This window comes from Sander vitreus, chromosome 9 (assembly GCF_031162955.1).
Source record: "Sander vitreus isolate 19-12246 chromosome 9, sanVit1, whole genome shotgun sequence".
Lineage (NCBI taxonomy): Eukaryota > Metazoa > Chordata > Actinopteri > Perciformes > Percidae > Sander > Sander vitreus.
Genome location: NC_135863.1, coordinates 13,526,363 through 13,543,885, shown reverse-complemented (window position 1 = coordinate 13,543,885; position 17,523 = coordinate 13,526,363). Strand labels below are relative to the sequence as shown.

At 41.9% G+C, this 17,523-nt stretch overlaps 1 protein-coding gene across 1 annotated transcript; it reads right to left on the bottom strand.

The window, feature by feature from the left end:
- Window positions 1–1,675: 1,675 nt before the first annotated feature.
- On the bottom strand, window positions 1,676–16,674 carry LOC144523318 (5-hydroxytryptamine receptor 3A-like). Its single transcript, XM_078258805.1, has 9 exons — window positions 16,503–16,674; window positions 14,353–14,513; window positions 14,178–14,222; window positions 13,290–13,396; window positions 12,687–12,856; window positions 12,303–12,463; window positions 8,062–8,272; window positions 7,096–7,305; window positions 1,676–3,484 (listed from the first exon to the last, which is right to left on the bottom strand). Exons 1-9 carry the CDS (start codon window positions 16,555–16,557, stop codon window positions 3,189–3,191), a joined length of 1,416 nt encoding a protein of 471 aa, XP_078114931.1. The 5' UTR covers window positions 16,558–16,674; the 3' UTR covers window positions 1,676–3,188.
- Between the last annotated feature and the right edge of the window lie 849 nt (window positions 16,675–17,523).

The following is a 17,523-nucleotide window of genomic DNA, read 5'->3' as shown; positions in this document are numbered from 1 at the left end:
TAACATGGAGGTGTGCGGAGGTTTAAAGTGTACTACAGATTAAAGTGTCTATTATTAAAAATTATTGGTATTATAATTATTGGTTGTGTCAATTTGTCTTTGTTCTGAAAGTATGTTGACAATAAAATGCTGGCCAGACTGTTGAGTTATTTTTTTGTGTGCTGATAGAAAAGTTGAGTCAAAAAGATTAAGCTAAGTAACGCCAAACTGAAGTAGGGCTGCAATTAACAATTATTTTTATTCAGAGCCGAATGGGACTTCTTGAACAGCCCAAAAGAGAATTGAGTTTATTTTAATGTAAAATGTGGAAATGTGCCAAAACCTGGAACCACTGGATGTTTGGCATTTTTGTTTGAAAAACAAGTTAAACAGCTAATTGATTATTACAAAAGTTGCAGATTAATTGACCAATCATTTTAGCTCTAAACTGAAGGTCGTTGAAAAAGATTTTTGATTTTTTTTCTTCATTTAACTAAGCTGCCAGTTCGCTTAATCATAATATGCTATTTGGCACAATCTAGTGTATAGATATATCTGATATATAACTGATCAAGTACTTTTCAGTTTTAATAAGATGTGAGGAACAAAAACAGTATATTATCTTCAGTAACCACTACACTACTATGCAATGAGTGTGCAGTAAGGCAGCACTGACTTTGTCGTCAAAACATGCTGAACAACAAGGGAAAAAAAACTATTTCCACCCTCTTTCTGTTGTGTACAGGGTACCCGCAGGATCTTAAAAGTCTTTAAAATGTCTTAAATATAATATTTGAAAATTAAGGCCTTAAAAGTCTTAAATTTCTTTCACAAAGTTCTAACATTTCAATTGTCCTTTTAATAATATTAAATGACTCCTTCATTGTTTAGTCACAAAGCATGTATGTTTGAGTACCACACTATATGTATTAAGTTCAAGTACTTGGTAAACAATTAGTTTTATAGCCTAAAATCCTTTCTGATATTCCATTATATCCTACATACTTCTGCCAGTATGTTCATGAAGTTGGTATTAAATTTCATTCTAAATGGTATTAATTACTTGTGGAAACCTGGTGGTACCTTGTGTGTAAAATAAAATGTATTAATTTAGCACAGTGATGGAAGAAGTACTCAGATTGTTTACTGAAGTAAAAATAACAGAGAAATACTCTGTTAAAAGTAAAAGTCATGCATAACTGAAATAGAGTATAAGCATCCACAATTTCTATTGCAGAATAATGTGCATTATATAATTGGATCAATGAAGTCTTATCTCTATATTTTGTATTATTAATCTGATTGTGCAAAGTTAAAGAAGTTATCAAATAAATGTAGTGGAGTAAAAAGTAGAAACTTTGCCTCTGAATTGTAGTATTACAAGTACAAAGTATCAGAAAAGAGAAATACTCAAATACCTCAAAACTCCAACCATCAATCAATGGCACCATCTAGTGGATATATATGACAATATTTTATTATAATAGGAAATCAAAGTTTGCCTACTATCTGCAAAACTTTTATAGTGGCTTGTTTTAAGACCAGTTAAAAAAACATCATATTACTGCTGTTTTTACAATGAAATATATACATTGTAGACAATGATCTGGATGATGTAGGGTTTGTAGTATACATGTTATAATGAGAGGCAACCTACAGTATACAGTTATGATTTCAGAAACATTTGAAAAAAAGATTGTAGGTTGTAGCTTTGTCACCATTAAACATGGTTATAATGCACATTTAGTTCCCTCATTAAAACAAGTTTGTTGGTGTATTTTAATAGAAACCTCAAACAAATGAAGGAAGTTCTCAAACTCGTATCTTAAATTGCAATATTGCAAACGTGTTTAGACCTGCACTTTTACTACTATTATTTTAAAAGCCTTCATGAACAATTACCTGCCCCGTAACATTTGATCCTCACAAATACTGTAAATAAATAAAAATGGACAAAACATGCACACATATACATATTGCATTTGGATCTAGATCACTAACACACCTAGGACAGCACAGGACTTGTTGTTCCACACCTCCGGTAACCAATCACCCATCTTATTTTTTAACACCTCCACCTGTGGGAGCTTCAATCTGTTCTGTTCTCCAGCATTATGTGCTCTGCTGTTGAACCATGGACAATTTTTGATTTTATGATGTTATTAAAACTGCGTAATCAGTAGAGAAATATCAGATTTAAAGCACAAACACAGTTAAGCCCTACAGGTGGTTTATTACAAGTTAGTTGTTCTTTTCCCCTGTGAATACTGACTGGCTTTTTAAAAGACATTTCAATGTTTACAGCCGCCATGTGCATATTCTTTAGTGCATGTTTTTAAGATTGACTGTTTATCCCTAGTTTAATTATGCAATAACGTATGTAGGCCTACTGCTTGGTGTAGAACAGGGCTATGTGTAGCCAAAGAGATCCTAAGCTGTATTAGATTTAATACAAATGACATTGAAAATAAATCAGTGTGATGGTCATGTTATCAGAATTTAAAACTACAACTTCATTACCAGCAGGCCAACTGCTTTTTCTTTTTTATTAGCCATGCAGCCATGTGGTTTTGAGTGAAACTCAAACATCTCTCAATAACTGTTGGATGGATAGCTATACAAATTGGTGCAAACATTCATGTCCCCCTCAGGATGAATTGTAAGAACTTTGGTGAATCCTTAACTTTTTATCTAATGTCATCATCAAGTCAAAATTTCCCATGACCAAATATTTACTAAACTAATGACATCAGCCTCAGCTTTACGTTGTGTTTAGTGCTAATTGAATTTTAGCATGCTATCCTCCTAAACTAAGATGGTGAACATGTTGGACATTACCTGCTGAACCTCAGCATGTTAGCATTGTCATTGTGAGCATGTTAGCATGCTGACATTAGCATTTAGCTCTAAGCACCGAGTACAGTACACCTCACAGAGCCGCTATGTGGTTGTCCACTCTTAAAAACATTTGTTTAGCAACTTTCACCACCATTTTGCTTGGTGGCAGACAGTAGTCAATGCAAGGAGAAATTAAGGCATGTAAAGCTAAAACCCCATCTGTATATATAAAAATGAATGTTCTTCAAATCTCTGACAAATACAACTCTCAAGATCCAGAAACTTACATGAGTTATCAACATGTGCCACATCTCAGAATACAGCATATAAGCTGCTGATATGTCAATCATGCGTATAACCCTGTGGTTAAATCATGCTGCATAATGTTTGCTCCAGAGACATATGATGGTGATGAAGCTGACAGCGATGAAGACAATGTACAAGCCAAACAGCAGACGGTCGATCACTATCCCGATCATTTGCCATTCCTGCAACGTTTTGCTCCCCTGGAAGTGTTTGTCTACCTGGAGGCGTATGGCCAGGAGATCTCTGCTCAGCTTCCTCAGTTCATCCAGGGCCGACTCTGGGGGGGGTTTCTCTGGCGGTGTATCACCAAAGATGCGCTGAAGATGAATCGCTGAGATTTCGGTGTTGCTGGAATTGTTTGCTGTCAAAAAAAAAAAAGGGACAAGCTTGTTTGAATTCTATTTACTCATCATGTAAAACTTATGCTGCCTGAAAATGTCAAAAATCTAAATTGCACTTAGATTATTAAATGGCTATGAGAAATAGTTATTTCTTATTGGCTGGCAGGGGTTCATTAAAGTTATCATAAGGGCATCTCAAATATATAGTTTCAGTGCATAGGGTAAGCATAAACGATGGCTAATCATGGCAGCAATACTTTCAATACATTCCTAACCAAGGGGATCTTCTGCAGTTACCAGGTGTTAACTGTTAACATGTAATAATAAACTGTATACTTGTCGAGGCGGAAAATAGGCACACAAATAGGATTCAAAATTGGTGTGATGCCAATCTTTAGTACATTTATTGTCACTATTTGTAACCTTTCAAGCCCACTGTGTCACGGTCCTGCTCTGTGGCCATTGGTCTAGTGCAGGGGTCTTCAAGGTTTTTTAAGCCAAAGACCCCTTAAGCAAAAGAAAGACGGAGCAGGGACCCCCTACTATATATATTGTTTCAAATTAAGTTGCATATTAAGCTGGGCCTACAATAACATGTAGGGTGGCCTAAAGCCTTTATAAATACCAATTTAGTGCATAGAATACTATGCTATTAAAATAATAATTGTTGGCATGGTTTTATAAATCATGTTTTAATGTAAAACATACATGTGGCACAGTGAATCCTTAGAATTAACTTTATCTGTGGATCTTAGTGACTACCTTACCTATGGGCCAGTAAGCCTGTCATCAGTGGGGTTGATTCACAAATTGTGAGGCGGATTTATATTTGCTAATACTATTTCAAGTAATATGTTGGATTCATATTAAGGTATTTTAATTTTCTTGGAAACTTTAAAAAAAATTAACAATAATTTGGTGGTCCCTTTGCAATAATTCTGAGGACCCCCTGTTGAAGATCTCTGGTCTAGTGCGACAGTTTCTTTATTTGTCTTTATTTCAGACTCTTTCTTGAAAGTTTGGGGTTTTCTGTTCATGTTCCTTGTTTTATTCATTGTGTTATTTTGAGTTGTCTGTGCTTTCCATGGCGTTCCTTATGTGTTTCTGTAGCCCTGCATGTTTCCCTTGTACACCTGTTTTGTGTCCAGCCTCGTCAGCATGCCTTGTGTTGCCAGTCCTCGTTGTCTGTTACCCAATCAGTGTTTCCCTCGTTAATCCTGTTTCCTGTCCACTCACAGCTGTGCCTCGTCTTCTGATTAGCGCCATGTGTATTTTTACCTGTCTGTTCTTTGTCAGTTTGTGTGTCGTAAATCTTTTGCTGCTTCTCTTGTTCTATCTTAGTTTTCCAGTTTGTATTCCTTGGAGAATAAATAGGTTGACCTTTCTGCTGCCTTTGACACAGTGAACCATGAGATCCTCATTTCGACACTCCAGGATCTGGGTGTCTCAGGCTCTGCGCTCTCTTTGCTCACATATTACCTGACAGACCGAACCTACCGGGTAACTTGGAGAGGATCTACCTCAGAACTTTGCCCACTCAAAACTGGGGTTCCTCAGGGATCAGTCCTGGGTCCCCTCCTCTTCTCTCTGTACACCAACCCTCTCGGGTCTGTCATTCAGTCACACAGCTTTTCTTATCACAGCTATGCAGATGACACCCAACTAATTCTCTCCTTTCCGGAGTCTGAAACTCAGGTAGCAGCACGTATCTCGGCCTGTCTGACTGACATTTCTTCTTGGATGTCCACACACCATCTGAAACTCAACCTTGACAAGACTGAGCTCCTTTTCCTTTCAGGGAAAGGCTCTCCTACCCAGGACCTGAATATAACAATTGACAACTCTGTGGTAGTCCCCACCCAGACTGCTAGAAACCTGGGTGTGACAGTCTTGACGACCAACTAACCTTCACTGCCAACATCGCTGCAACTACCTGATCGTGTAGATACATGCTGCATAACATCAGAAGGATACGTCCCCTTCTAATGCAGAAGGCGGCTCAGGTTCTGGTTCAGGCTCTAGTCATCTCAAGTCTAAACTACTGCAACTCCTTCCTGATTGGCCTGCCTGCATGTGCCATCTGGCTCCTGCAGCTCATTCAGAACGCAGCAGCTCGACTTGTCTTCAACCTCCCCAAGTTCTCTCACACTACACCGCTCCTCCACTCTCTTCATTGGTTACCAGTTGCTGCCCGCATCCGCTTCAAGACACTAGTACTTGCATACAGGGACACGAACGGATCAGCCCAAGCATACATCCAGGACATGGTCAAACCCTATACCCCACCCGCCCGCTCCGCTCTGCATCAGCCAACCTGCTTGCTGCCCCCTCACAGCGAGGGAGAACTAATCACTCAACGAAATCCCGAGTGTTTGCTGTCCAGGCTCCTAAATGGTGGAACGAGCTCCCTATTGACATCAGGATGGCCGAAAGCCTACACATCTTCCGCCGAAGGCTAAAAACACATCTCTTCCAACTACACCTCGGATAAAGAAGAAGAAAAACAAATGTTTTCTTGATGCTGCACTTTCATATGGCTCTTTGTAGTATTACCTATTTAAAGCTAATGTACTTGCACTTACTACTTGTTGTCTGGAGTTTGCACCTTCAAGGTTGAACGCACTTAATTGTAAGTCGCTTTGGATAAAAGCGTCAGCTAAATGACATGTTTCCATGTTTAATAGGAACTAAAGTTTGGTCTTTAGTTCCTGTTACTGTCCTGCCTGCACCAAACCTTCACCAACCCTGACACTCTGTGCAGGACATAGCCTACCTCAGATCACCAACACCCTGAGTCAGATGTAACCAAGTATTGTGATTGAGAGAACTTTAGTTGGTCAAAGGAAACAGAACTTGCCAGGCAAAGAGACCCAGCTCTAAAGGTAGACAAAGAGTTAGAGAGAGGAAAGGTCATCTTTTAAAGGTGCCCTTCCACACTTGCATTTTTTGAAATATGTTAGGTCCACATGTGTTTGTGTTATGTCACACGTGAAAATGAACTGCTACCTCCTCTGTTAGCTCTAGCCACTGAAAAGAAATAAACGGAGAAATCAGGCCAATTACAAAAGCTGGTCAGTCTGACGTGGTGTTGCCGGGGCTCATTATTATTCATGAGCTCGCCCAGTTGCACTGGGTAAAGGATGCTGGTAGCCAGGCTCTCATTGGCTAGCTGTTAGCCAATCAGAGTCAAGCAGCTTAGCTCGTTGAATATTAATAAGAACTGGCACAAATCGAGCTGAGTCTTCCTGCAGGCTTTCTATAACACGCTAGAATGGCTTGAAACAAGGTTTTTCCACAAAAAATGTTACAGATCCATGGTAGAACTTCAGACATTACCACAAAGTAATGAAATACGTGTGGCAGGGCACCTTTAAATAAAACTTTGGTTGACAAAGATAAAGCACTTTTGACAGGCCTGGTATTTCATATAAATATTATTAGTGTATATAGTTTTCACAAGTAGTCCTATCAATTATTTAGTCCATTAAATGTCACTTGGTGCTACAAAGGATCTCTCCACCAACTACCTGCAAACTGGGGGTCAAACTAAATAAACTTGTCAACTCTCAACTCAACTCTTGTCAAACTTTTCACGTCTTTTAGTTAATGTTAATTGATAATAATAATATACCTCTATGAGATGGGTTGAGGAAGACAGTGGTTTGGTTGCTCTTTTTCTTCCGAGGGAGAAAAACGACAACAGCTAGATATCGTAGCATAAGGACACTGAGCCAGCGAGGCACCGCACTGTTCTGGCTGGAGCTGCACTGGATATTAGTGATCAACACCGTCTCCAACAGGCTGCCCACCATTAGAGCGAGGCTGATGGAGAAGAAAACGTCTGCAGGAAACAAAAACAGGGAGGATTCAGCACACCTTTCATTAAGTATGCTGTTTCTTTTACATGCCAATAACTGTTTTAACCATCTTCAGTCATATCCTAGTTATAATCTTATTTAGGAAATGCTGTTTACATTGAAGCCTGAGAAACCTGTTATTCATCTCCTTGTATACATAATCTGCATGGAGGTGTCCTTGAACCACAACCATATCTAAGTAAACACTAAAGTGTTTTCAGGGTGGAACCCAGTGGCAGGTTGGCATTCTGGTTGTAGAGCTGCTGTGGAAGGTCCAGTTTCTCAGAGCACAAACATATTCCCATTACCATTGGGCACAAATTAGAATTTAAATTTAGAATTACATTTTTGGACTTTAATTCGTGATGGACATTGGGGATAATGATATCCCCGCTAAGCATAAGTCAGACTGAATCTAAAAATTGTCATCACATATATATATATATATGTGTGTTCAGATTTGACTGAGCTATGAATTGTGATGCAACTTGCAGCAATAGTCCATATCCAGACATTTAAACAACACTTTCCTCCCTTGTTCAGTTGCCTGCAATGTATGTGTGTGTGTGTGTGTGTGTGTGTGTGTGTGTGTGTGTGTGTGTGTGTGTGTGTGTGTAAACTGAGCAGCTCATAAGAGCTACAGAAGCATATGTGCAGCAATGCATTTCATAAAGACAAATGCATGTTCCTTCAACCTTCTCTGAAATAAAATCAGTAACAATATCACAGGTGTCATTCACTGATGATAGGTGTTGTCTCTCCAGTGACAGGCAGCAGGTCATTCATGATGAGCAGGAAGACGGTGTAGCCCAGGATGAGGGTCATCTTGAAGGAGGACCGGTCCACAGTCTGAAGAGGCAGCAGGAAGCTGAAGAGGTCCACTGTGATGAGGAAGCAGCTGGGGATCAGCAGGTTCACCACATAGAGCATTGGCCTACGTCTCAGAATGATCTTGGGAAGAGACACAGGTACAAGGCCTCAACATTTTAGTCAGACTTATAGTCAGGGCATTTATCTTCATTTCTTTCTGAACTCGGATGCAAAAATAATTATCTTCTCACGTTGAAAGTGTGTTATCCTGCAAACATTTTTTAGAGGGATGTGTATGGCATTTTAAAAGCCAGAATAATAAAAAAAATCTGTCCAAGCCATGAGTCCATGCCCCCCAGTGCACTACCCTTTCAGAAAACATGTTTGGATTATTTAGACAATTCCTCTTTTATCTACTGTATTAAGTCAACTGTTCAATTATGTATATCAAATAATAAAATAAATCATACAGGGGACATGGCCTCGGTGCCCTAAATGGTAGCTATGGCCCTGAATACAGCCAAACATTCAATTAAGTTGTTCTCTTTGACATATGTTTCTGTAAAACAGAGTATGTAGTGTGTTCACTCTAGAAAAGTGACATAAGAAAGTACTCAAAACAAAGTGTTAAGAAACACTTGATGTTTGTGTGTGCTCTTTATAGACACTATTCAACAAACAAAAAAAAATGAAGTTTTTCTCACAGCTGGAAAAAAAATTCTAAATTATTGTGAATGGTGATGAAACTGCTAAAGGAACACAATACATTTTTTTTTTGGATTATTTTTTAGCTTTCTCATTGCTGAATTTAATTAGCAGTTTCATTCTTCAGTTGCAGTTTGATTGACATCCGACGGCGCACAAATTATGGTATTTCCTGTTTGGTTAAGTATGTTAATACTTAACCATACTACCATACTACACTCACAGCTACATCTGTATACTATGATTACTCTATACTGTATGCACGCAGCGTGGTGGAGAATTATGTTCAGCTATAACAATTCACTTCTCCGGGAACCATCACCTTATCGTGGTGGAGAGGTTTGTGTGTCCCTATGAACCTGAGGGCTGTGTTGTCTGGAGCTTTGTGCTCCTGGTAGGGTCTCCCAAGGCAAAGTGGTCTCAGGTGAGGGGCCAGACAAAGAATGGTTCAAAAATCCTATGAAAAATCGAGGAAGGGATGAAGTGACCCTGCCCAGAGGAAGCCCGGGGCCCCCGTCTGGAGCCAGGCCCAGATGGAGGGCTCGTCAGCGAGCGTCTGGTGGCCGGGTTTGCCACGGAGCCCGGCCGGGCACAGCCCGAAAAAGCTACGTGGCGGACATCTCTCCATCCCATGGGCCCACCACCTGTGGGAGGAACCGCTGGGGTCGGGTGCGCTGCCACATGGGTGGCAGTGAAGGTCAGGGGCCTCGACGGACCAGACCCGGGCACCAGAGGCTGGCTCTGGGGACGTGGAATGTCTACGCACAGTCTTGGTTCTGGAACCATACTCCTGGATAGGGGTTGGACTCTTTTCTTCTCCGGAGTTGCCCAGGGTGTGAGGCGCCGGGCGGGTGTGGGGATACTCACAAGCCCCCGGCTGAGCGCCGCTACGTTGGAGTTTAACCCGGTGGACGAGAGGGTCGCCTCCCTACGCCTGCGGGTTGTGGGGGGGAAAACTCTGACTGTTGTTTGTGCATATACACCAAACAAGAGTTCGGAGTATTCGGCCTTCTTGGAGACCTTGAGTGGAGTCCTGCATGGGGCTCCAGTCAGGGACTCCATAGTTCTGCTGGGGGACTTCAACGCGCATGTGGGCAATGATGGAGACACATGGAGAGGCGTGATTGGGAGGAACGGCCTCCCTGATCTAAACCAGAGTGGTTGTTTGTTGTTGGACTTCTGTGCTAGTCATGGATTGTCTATAACGAACACCATGTTCGAACATAGGGACGCTCATAAGTGTACTTGGTACCAGAGCACCCTAGGCCAAAGGTCAATGATCGATTTTATAATCGTTTCATCTGATCTGAGGCCGTATGTTTTGGACACTCGGGTGAAGAGAGGGGCGGAGCTGTCAACCAATCACCATCTGGTGGTGAGTTGGGTCAGGGGGTGGGGGAAGACTCTGGACAGACCTGGTAAGCCCAAACGGGTAGTGCGGGTAAATTGGGAACGTCTGGAGGAGGCCCCTGTCCGACAGACTTTCAACTCACACCTCCAGCGGAGCTTTTCGTGCATCCCTGTGGAGGCTGGGGGCATTGAACCCGAGTGGACAATGTTCAAAGTTTCCATTGCTGAAGCTGCGGTGAGGAGCTGTGGTCTTAGGGTCTTAGGTGCCTCAAGGGGCGGTAACCCACGAACACCGTGGTGGACACCGGTGGTCAGGGAAGCCGTCCGACTGAAGAAGGAGTCTTTCCGGGATATGTTATCCCAGACGACTCCGTAGGCAGTTGCAAGGTACCGAAGGGCTGCAGCCTCTGCTGTGAAAGAGGCAAAGCAGTGTGTGTGGGAGAAGTTCGGAGAAGACATGGAGAAGGACTTTCGGTCGGCACCAAGGTGCTTCTGGAAAACCGTTCGCCACCTCAGGAGGGGGAAGCGGGGAACCATCCAAGCTGTGTACAGTAATGATGGGATGCTGTTGACCTCAACTGAGGAGGTAATAGGGCGGTGGAAGGAGCACTTTGAGGAACTCCTAAATCCGACTAATATGCCCTCTATGTTAGAGGATGGAGGATGATGGGGGATTGGCATCAATTTCCCTGGTGGAGGTTGCTGAGGTAGTTAAACAACTCCACAGTGGCAAAGCCCCAGGAATTGATGAGATCCGTCCAGAAATGCTTAAAGCTCTGGGTGTGGAGGGGTTGTCTTGGTTGACACGCCTGTTCAACATTGCGTGGAAGTCTGGGACGGTGCCTAAGGAGTGGCAGACCGGGGTGGTGGTTCCCCTTTTTAAAAAGGGGGACCAGAGGGTGTGTGCCAATTACAGGGATATCACACTTCTCAGCCTCCCCGGTAAAGTCTACTCCAAGGTGCTGGAAAGGAGGGTTCGGTCGATAGTCGAATCTCAGGTTGAAGAGGAACAATGCGGATTCCGTCCCTGGTCGTGGAACAACGGACCAGATCTTTACTCTCGCAAGGATCCTGGAGGGAGCCTGGGAGTATGCCCAACCAGTCTACATGTGTTTTGTGGATCTGGAGAAGGCGTGATGACCGGGTGCCCCGGGAGATACTGTGGGAGGTGCTGCGAGTACGGGGTGAGGGGTCCCTTCTCAGGGCCATCCAATCTCTGTACGACCAAAGCGAGAGCTGTGTCCGGGTTCTCGGCAGTAAGTCGGACTCGTTTCAGGTGAGAGTTGGCCTCCGCCAGGGCTGCGCTTTGTCACCAATCCTGTTTGTAGTATTTATGGACAGGATATCGAGGCGTAGTCGGGGTGGAGAGGGGTTGCAGTTCGGTGGGCTGGGGATCTCATCGCTGCTTTTTGCAGATGATGTGGTCCTGATGGCATCATCGGCCTGTGACCTTCAGCACTCACTGGATCGGTTCGCAGCTGAGTGTGAAGTGGCTGGGATGAGGATCAGCACCTCTAAATCGGAGGCCATGGTTCTCAGCAGGAAACCGATGGAGTGCCTTCTCCAGGTAGGGAATGAGTCCTTACCCCAAGTGAAGGAGTTCCTACCCTCACCTATGGTCATGAAGGCTGGGTCATTACCGAAAGAACAAGATCCAGGGTACAAGCGGCCGAAATGGGTTTCCTCAGGAGGGTAGCTGGCGTCTCCCTTAGAGATAGGGTGAGAAGCTCAATTATCCGTGAGGAGCTCGGAGTAGAGCCGCTGCTCCTTTGCGTCGAAAGGAGCCAGTTGAGGTGGTTCGGGCATCTGGTAAGGATGCCCCCTGGGCGCTGCCCTAGGGAGGTGTTCCAGGCACGTCCAGCTGGGAGGAGGCCTCGGGGGAGACCCAGGACTAGGTGGAGGGATTATATCTCTAACCTGGCCTGGGAACGCCTCGGGATCCCCCAGTCGGAGCTGGTTAATGTGGCCCGGGAAAGGGAAGTTTGGGGTCCCCTGCTGGAGCTGCTACCCCCGCGACACAACCCCGGATAAGCGGATGAAGATGGATGGATGGATGGATATAACAATTCAAAATAAGTGATCATAATGTATAATTAGAATAGTTAAAAGTGCTTACATAGTATTCGATCTCAGAGTAGCTTCCCTCATGTAACGTCAAGGTAGAAGGAACTACACTGATACCTGCGAGCTCCCACTCCCCATTGGTCTGCAACACATCTTGGGACTCCTTTAGGATCGCTTCAGATGTGAGGCCTTGAATCATCCTTATGTCCGTAGCTTGAATAACATTTAATTGTACAGTTTGGTTTGGAGTTATTAGATGCCACAAATGAAGTTTTGTGTTAATATCCATCCACACACACAATATTTCAACACTTCAAAGGGCTTTTAACAGTTGAATTTACAAAGCTACATTGTATCCTGTGGTGTTTTTTTTTAAGTCACGCAGTTCAAAAATCAGACTTTTTAAGACCTGTATTTTACATTTAAGCAGGCTTACCAAAGTGTAGATATGGTCCAAATGTCAGAGAGCAGTTTTGGATATCAAAGGGAAAAGTGTAGATTACTAATTGGCAGGAGCTGATCACTCTGAGTGGCTTATCATCAAATACATGACCTGTGTTGTATAAGTAGACATAGGGAGTTTTGGGAGCTTTGTCTTCATCCATGCTGAAAAAAAATAAATAGAAAAAAAATGTTTATAACTAGTAATTAATGAATTAGTCCAAGATATTTTAAAAGGAGCGATGAATACAAAGACAAGAAGTTATGTATCATTCTTAGACAGTTCATTGTTTATTAAAATTTGTATTATGTGTTTGAATAAAATGAGTTGGTCTTTTTATGGGTATACTAAAAAATAATCAATTTTAGCATAAAATGGACTAAAAGGAGCTTAAAGTAGATTCCTTTAAACTCCAAAGTATCAAACAACTGTGATACTGTACCTACATGGAGGTTTACCTCTCTGCTCTCAGGTTTACAGCGTAAACAGCGCAAGATTGCTTTCCAAGTGCTGACATTTCAGGTTTTTATTTATCTAAAAGGCTCTTTTCTCTGATTTGGACAATAATTTGAAAAAATTCACAGACTATTGACTTACTACTCTGCGATGTTGATGTCTGGGACCCAAAGTTGTTCTCGAGGGACAGAGACTCTTGTAGTTCCACATTCCTCCTCATCCCAGCTCAGTCCCTCTATGTTCCACTCCTACATTAAAAAAAACAACCCAGATGTGATGTATGTCAACCATTTCAGCTATAAGCTACAAAGAAAATTATCCCAAAAACCATCACCAACCGTCACCATCATTTTAGGAAAAAAAAATACAAGACGTTAATTAACAATAACAAGTCAATGAACTTTAGGTTTATTCCAGTTTAGAAACTTTGAGTCTATATCCTTGATGTTCTACTTCCGGGATTGCTCCGGTGCCGCAGGAAATTCCGCCCGATGCATGTATTTTCGCCGATTTCCGTTTCCTTCCGCTTTCTTTTTTGTTGGAATTTTAAACTCCGGTGGATTTATGAGGACTATGGTTAACTGCTCCACAGATCTCTGCAGGGTAAATTGAAACAGCTAGCTAGACTATCTGTCCAATCTGAGTTTTCTCTAGCACGACTATTTTCCAGCGGCTCTGTCCGGTGCTTGGCACCGCCTACGGTGATTGTGATTGGTTTAAAGAAATGCAATGGCAAATGGTCCGGCAAAGCGAGACTAAGAAAATTTAAACAAGTAGACATGCATGTTTCATTTTAAATTATTAGAGAAATCATACAACAAATATCTGACTTTGGTGCCCCCCAGTGGTAAATTAAAAAAAGATACATCTCCTAACCTTGGGTGTGCTTATTTTGCTACAAACAAAAACTAATGCAATCACAATTTGATAGGTGCTATAATCACATAGAAAAATCTGCACATAATGGATGTAAGTAGTCAAACACTTCCAAATGTACTGATGCTTTTGTCAGTGCTCTGAGGAACTTACCAGAACTTGCCATAAGAGTGTTGTTAGGGTTTGGGATTTTACATCCTGTTGGTGAGACATGTTTTAAGCCAGTAATACAGATTAATTATGAATTTGAATCAATGACTGTTGAACTTAATTGAAAAAGTTATGCATGCTCATGTGCAGGCATGAATATGTGTTTTTGTAGACTCACCACTCCTATAATTCCCACCACAGTGATATCAATAGTTACGTTAACTATACTTGAAAAGCTTTTCACAGGTCGTATTAGTTTTTTAGGGAATACATTCTTCTCAAGTGCATCAAACAAGGATTCAGGAGTTGGGCTGGTGCAGTTCAATGATACCACAAAACCTGTGTTTAAATAGAAAGTAGAAAACAAAATTTGTGAGATAGCTCATATAAATGCACATGGAAGTATTTAGTCCCAGTTCTTTTATTGGTATGGACACAGAAGCATTTCAGATCTTTCTTCGTCTGCTGTACAATTTGAAGATGGCAGGGAAGTCAAGAATGGCTGTTGTTGCAATAGCTTTTTGAGTGAAATGAATTATCGGGTTTGTTTTTTTCATGACAACAGGCCAGTTATATTGAAAAAACAAAAGGTAATTATTGCATTGAGTGGATGCACTTGCTTGTTTGTGGCTGGGTGGATCATGGCTACCACATAGACTCCTCTTACCTTCTTAAAATAGAGTACGAAAAGATTATAAACGTGACCCAGAGATAATGAGAAAAAAATAAAATTACTACAACGGTGGCTTTTCTTGGCTTCGATAGTTTGGTAGGAGAAAAATTCGTATTCATATTCTAGGGCTTCAGTCACTAAATTGCCTCTGAATACATCTGAAAATAAAATAAGGATTTTAAGTTGTAACTAATTGCTTTATTAATTGTTAATAAACACCAGCCAGATAGTTTGTCCACAACCTGGCAACCCAAGCATTGTTCCTATTAATTACTTAATCAACTTCTCTATATTAGTAAATAACACATTCATTATAGCTTACCTTTGCATGCATAATAAAGGCATAAAAATCCCCCGAAATAAAATAAGTAAAGCCATTAACAACTTATAAATTGTTTATAAATGGTGCTTTATTAGATAGGTAGTAGGGTACTGTTTTTAAATCAGATTGCTTTGATATAGGGATGCACCGAATCCTGGATTCGGCTTCGGATTCGGCCGAATATTGGGCTTTTTGACGGGGTTCAGATTCTGCTGAACCTTAGAATTTTTTTCCACCGAACCCTCCGCTTGCACTTCACGCGCTATGTTGGTCGACGTAATGACGCCGCCGTTGATTACGGGAAGGTGTTTACGTAGGTGCACTGTTCAATGCACTAGGCTGTTAGAAAGTGAAAATGGAACTTGTGAGCAGAAAAAGTGTTGTTTGTTTGGCAGTACTCAGTCAAAAGAAGGCGATTCAAGTCGAGCTACATGTTCAATTTGCAATGCAGATTTGTCTTGTGGTGGCAAGGACCCTAAACAATACACAACATCGCCGCTGTTAAAATATTTGCGTATGAAACATCCGAAAGAATATGAGTTGTGCATGAAGGAATCTAGAGACAGCAACCAAAATGCAGCAAATTCAGGTACGGCAATGGAAGGACAGTCATAGCTAAAAACTTGTGTTAACCAGACGTTGATTACTTCATTAATGTGTTTACTGTGTTAATGGACTGAGGATGGGAGCAGTATTCGGTATTCAGTTTCGGATTCGGCAGAATCTTAACCAGTGGATTCAGTATTCGGCTGAACCTAAAAAATCTGGATTTGGTGCATCCGTAATTTGATAATCTTTTAATAACCAAAATAAACTTTTAAATAAAGTACAGTATATTAGTACAACATCAAGGATATAGACTAAAAGTGGAATAAACCTAAAGTTTATTGACTTGTTAGTGTTAATTAACTTGTGACGAAATAAGGTTTTGTGCAAAACGTCTTGTATTTTTTTTTCCTAAAATGATGGTGACGGTTGGTGATGGTTTTTTGGGATATTTTTCTTTGTCGTGTGACATAGCTGAAATGGTTGCTATACATTACCTCTGTGTTGTTTTGTTTAATATAGGAGTGGAACATAGAGGGACTGAGCTGGGATGAGGAGGAATGTGGAACTACAAGAGTCTCTGTCCCTCGAGAACAACTTTGGGTCCTTAAAAATGCAATTTAAGAAAACTCTTGGTATATATTAATCTGTTTGTTCAAACTAGTACATTTTAAATAAGTATCTATCATTATTGATTATTTAAAACAGGTTCCCACTGTACAGGACCAGCTTTTAACAGATCGTCTTTGCCTATTTTGTGGATAGTCAAAATGTCTCCCCACCTTACCTTGAAGCAGCATGAAACAAATGAAGATGAGCTCAGCAGGCTTTACATCTGTCATTTTCAGTCTTTTAATCTTTTTTCATGACATGTGCCTCAGATTACAAAACAAAATTGTTAGCATTCTGCTCAATGAGATTGAGCTGTTCTGCTGAAGCAACATTAAAGGTGCACTGTGAGTTCCTGCATGATGTCACTTCTGTTGACGTTCAAAGTAAATACCAAACAAAACAGAGCAAGCTCGCCCCTCCCCCCATGTTTCCGTAACTGTCATGACTAAAGGCCATTTTATGGTTGTGCATAAACTCCATGCCGTAGCTATGGCGTCGCTCCTATGGCGTCGCTCCTATGGTGTCGTGACCCTTACGGAGTTCTGTGTCGGGATTGAACGTGTTTCTTTGCATCGCGGTGCTTTTCACCACCAGAACGCTAGAAGGGTTGTGGTTTCCGGAGGGTCAATTGCGAAACTCTTTATTTACTTGTGCGTTGGTGTGTGCCTCGAGCCGGCATGTATGTGTGTGTGTGGGGAGTGGGTAATAGAGCGAGGGAGAAAGTGAGAGAGTGACGGCAATTGTCTTCGGAGCAAGTTGTAACTCTAGAGGCATAGTGAGCGAAACAAAGTGACTCCCCTGTGCTTTCTGACCAAGGTGGGAAATCTGTAGCAGGAAAAGTTAACCTTCTCCTTGATTTCATGTTGTTTATGGAGAAGGAGAACCAGGAAATGAGTCGGGGGAAATGCAACGCTACCAAGCCAAGGCCGAGCGACGTGCGTGGCCGCGACGTGTAGTTACATTTTTCAAGAGGTGCACGTCAGGCTACGGCGTAGGGTCCGGCGTAGACGCAGAGTGGTCTGCGGGGGTCTGCAGGGGGTACGCCGTCGATTCTACACACAACCATAAAACGGCCTTAACTGACTGTCACTAACCCCCACCCCCTTCCCCAACCATCTTGTCGGTGATTGGCTGGAATGTGGTTTGTTGTATTTTGTTGCACAGCCTGGGGCCTGTTTCAGGAAGGAGGTTTAACA

Excerpts from the sequence above, each read along its gene's own strand:
- LOC144523318 (XM_078258805.1), bottom strand. The coding sequence starts at position 16,557 with ATGACAGATGTAAAGCCTGCTGAGCTCATCTTCATTTGTTTCATGCTG. Across the intron at positions 12,464-12,686 it reads TGGACCATATCTACACTTTG|CTACGGACATAAGGATGATT; the intron begins GTAAGCCTGCTT and ends ATGTTATTCAAG. Across the intron at positions 7,306-8,061 it reads AGAGACAACACCTATCATCA|ACGTTTTCTTCTCCATCAGC; the intron begins GTGAATGACACC and ends TGTTTCCTGCAG.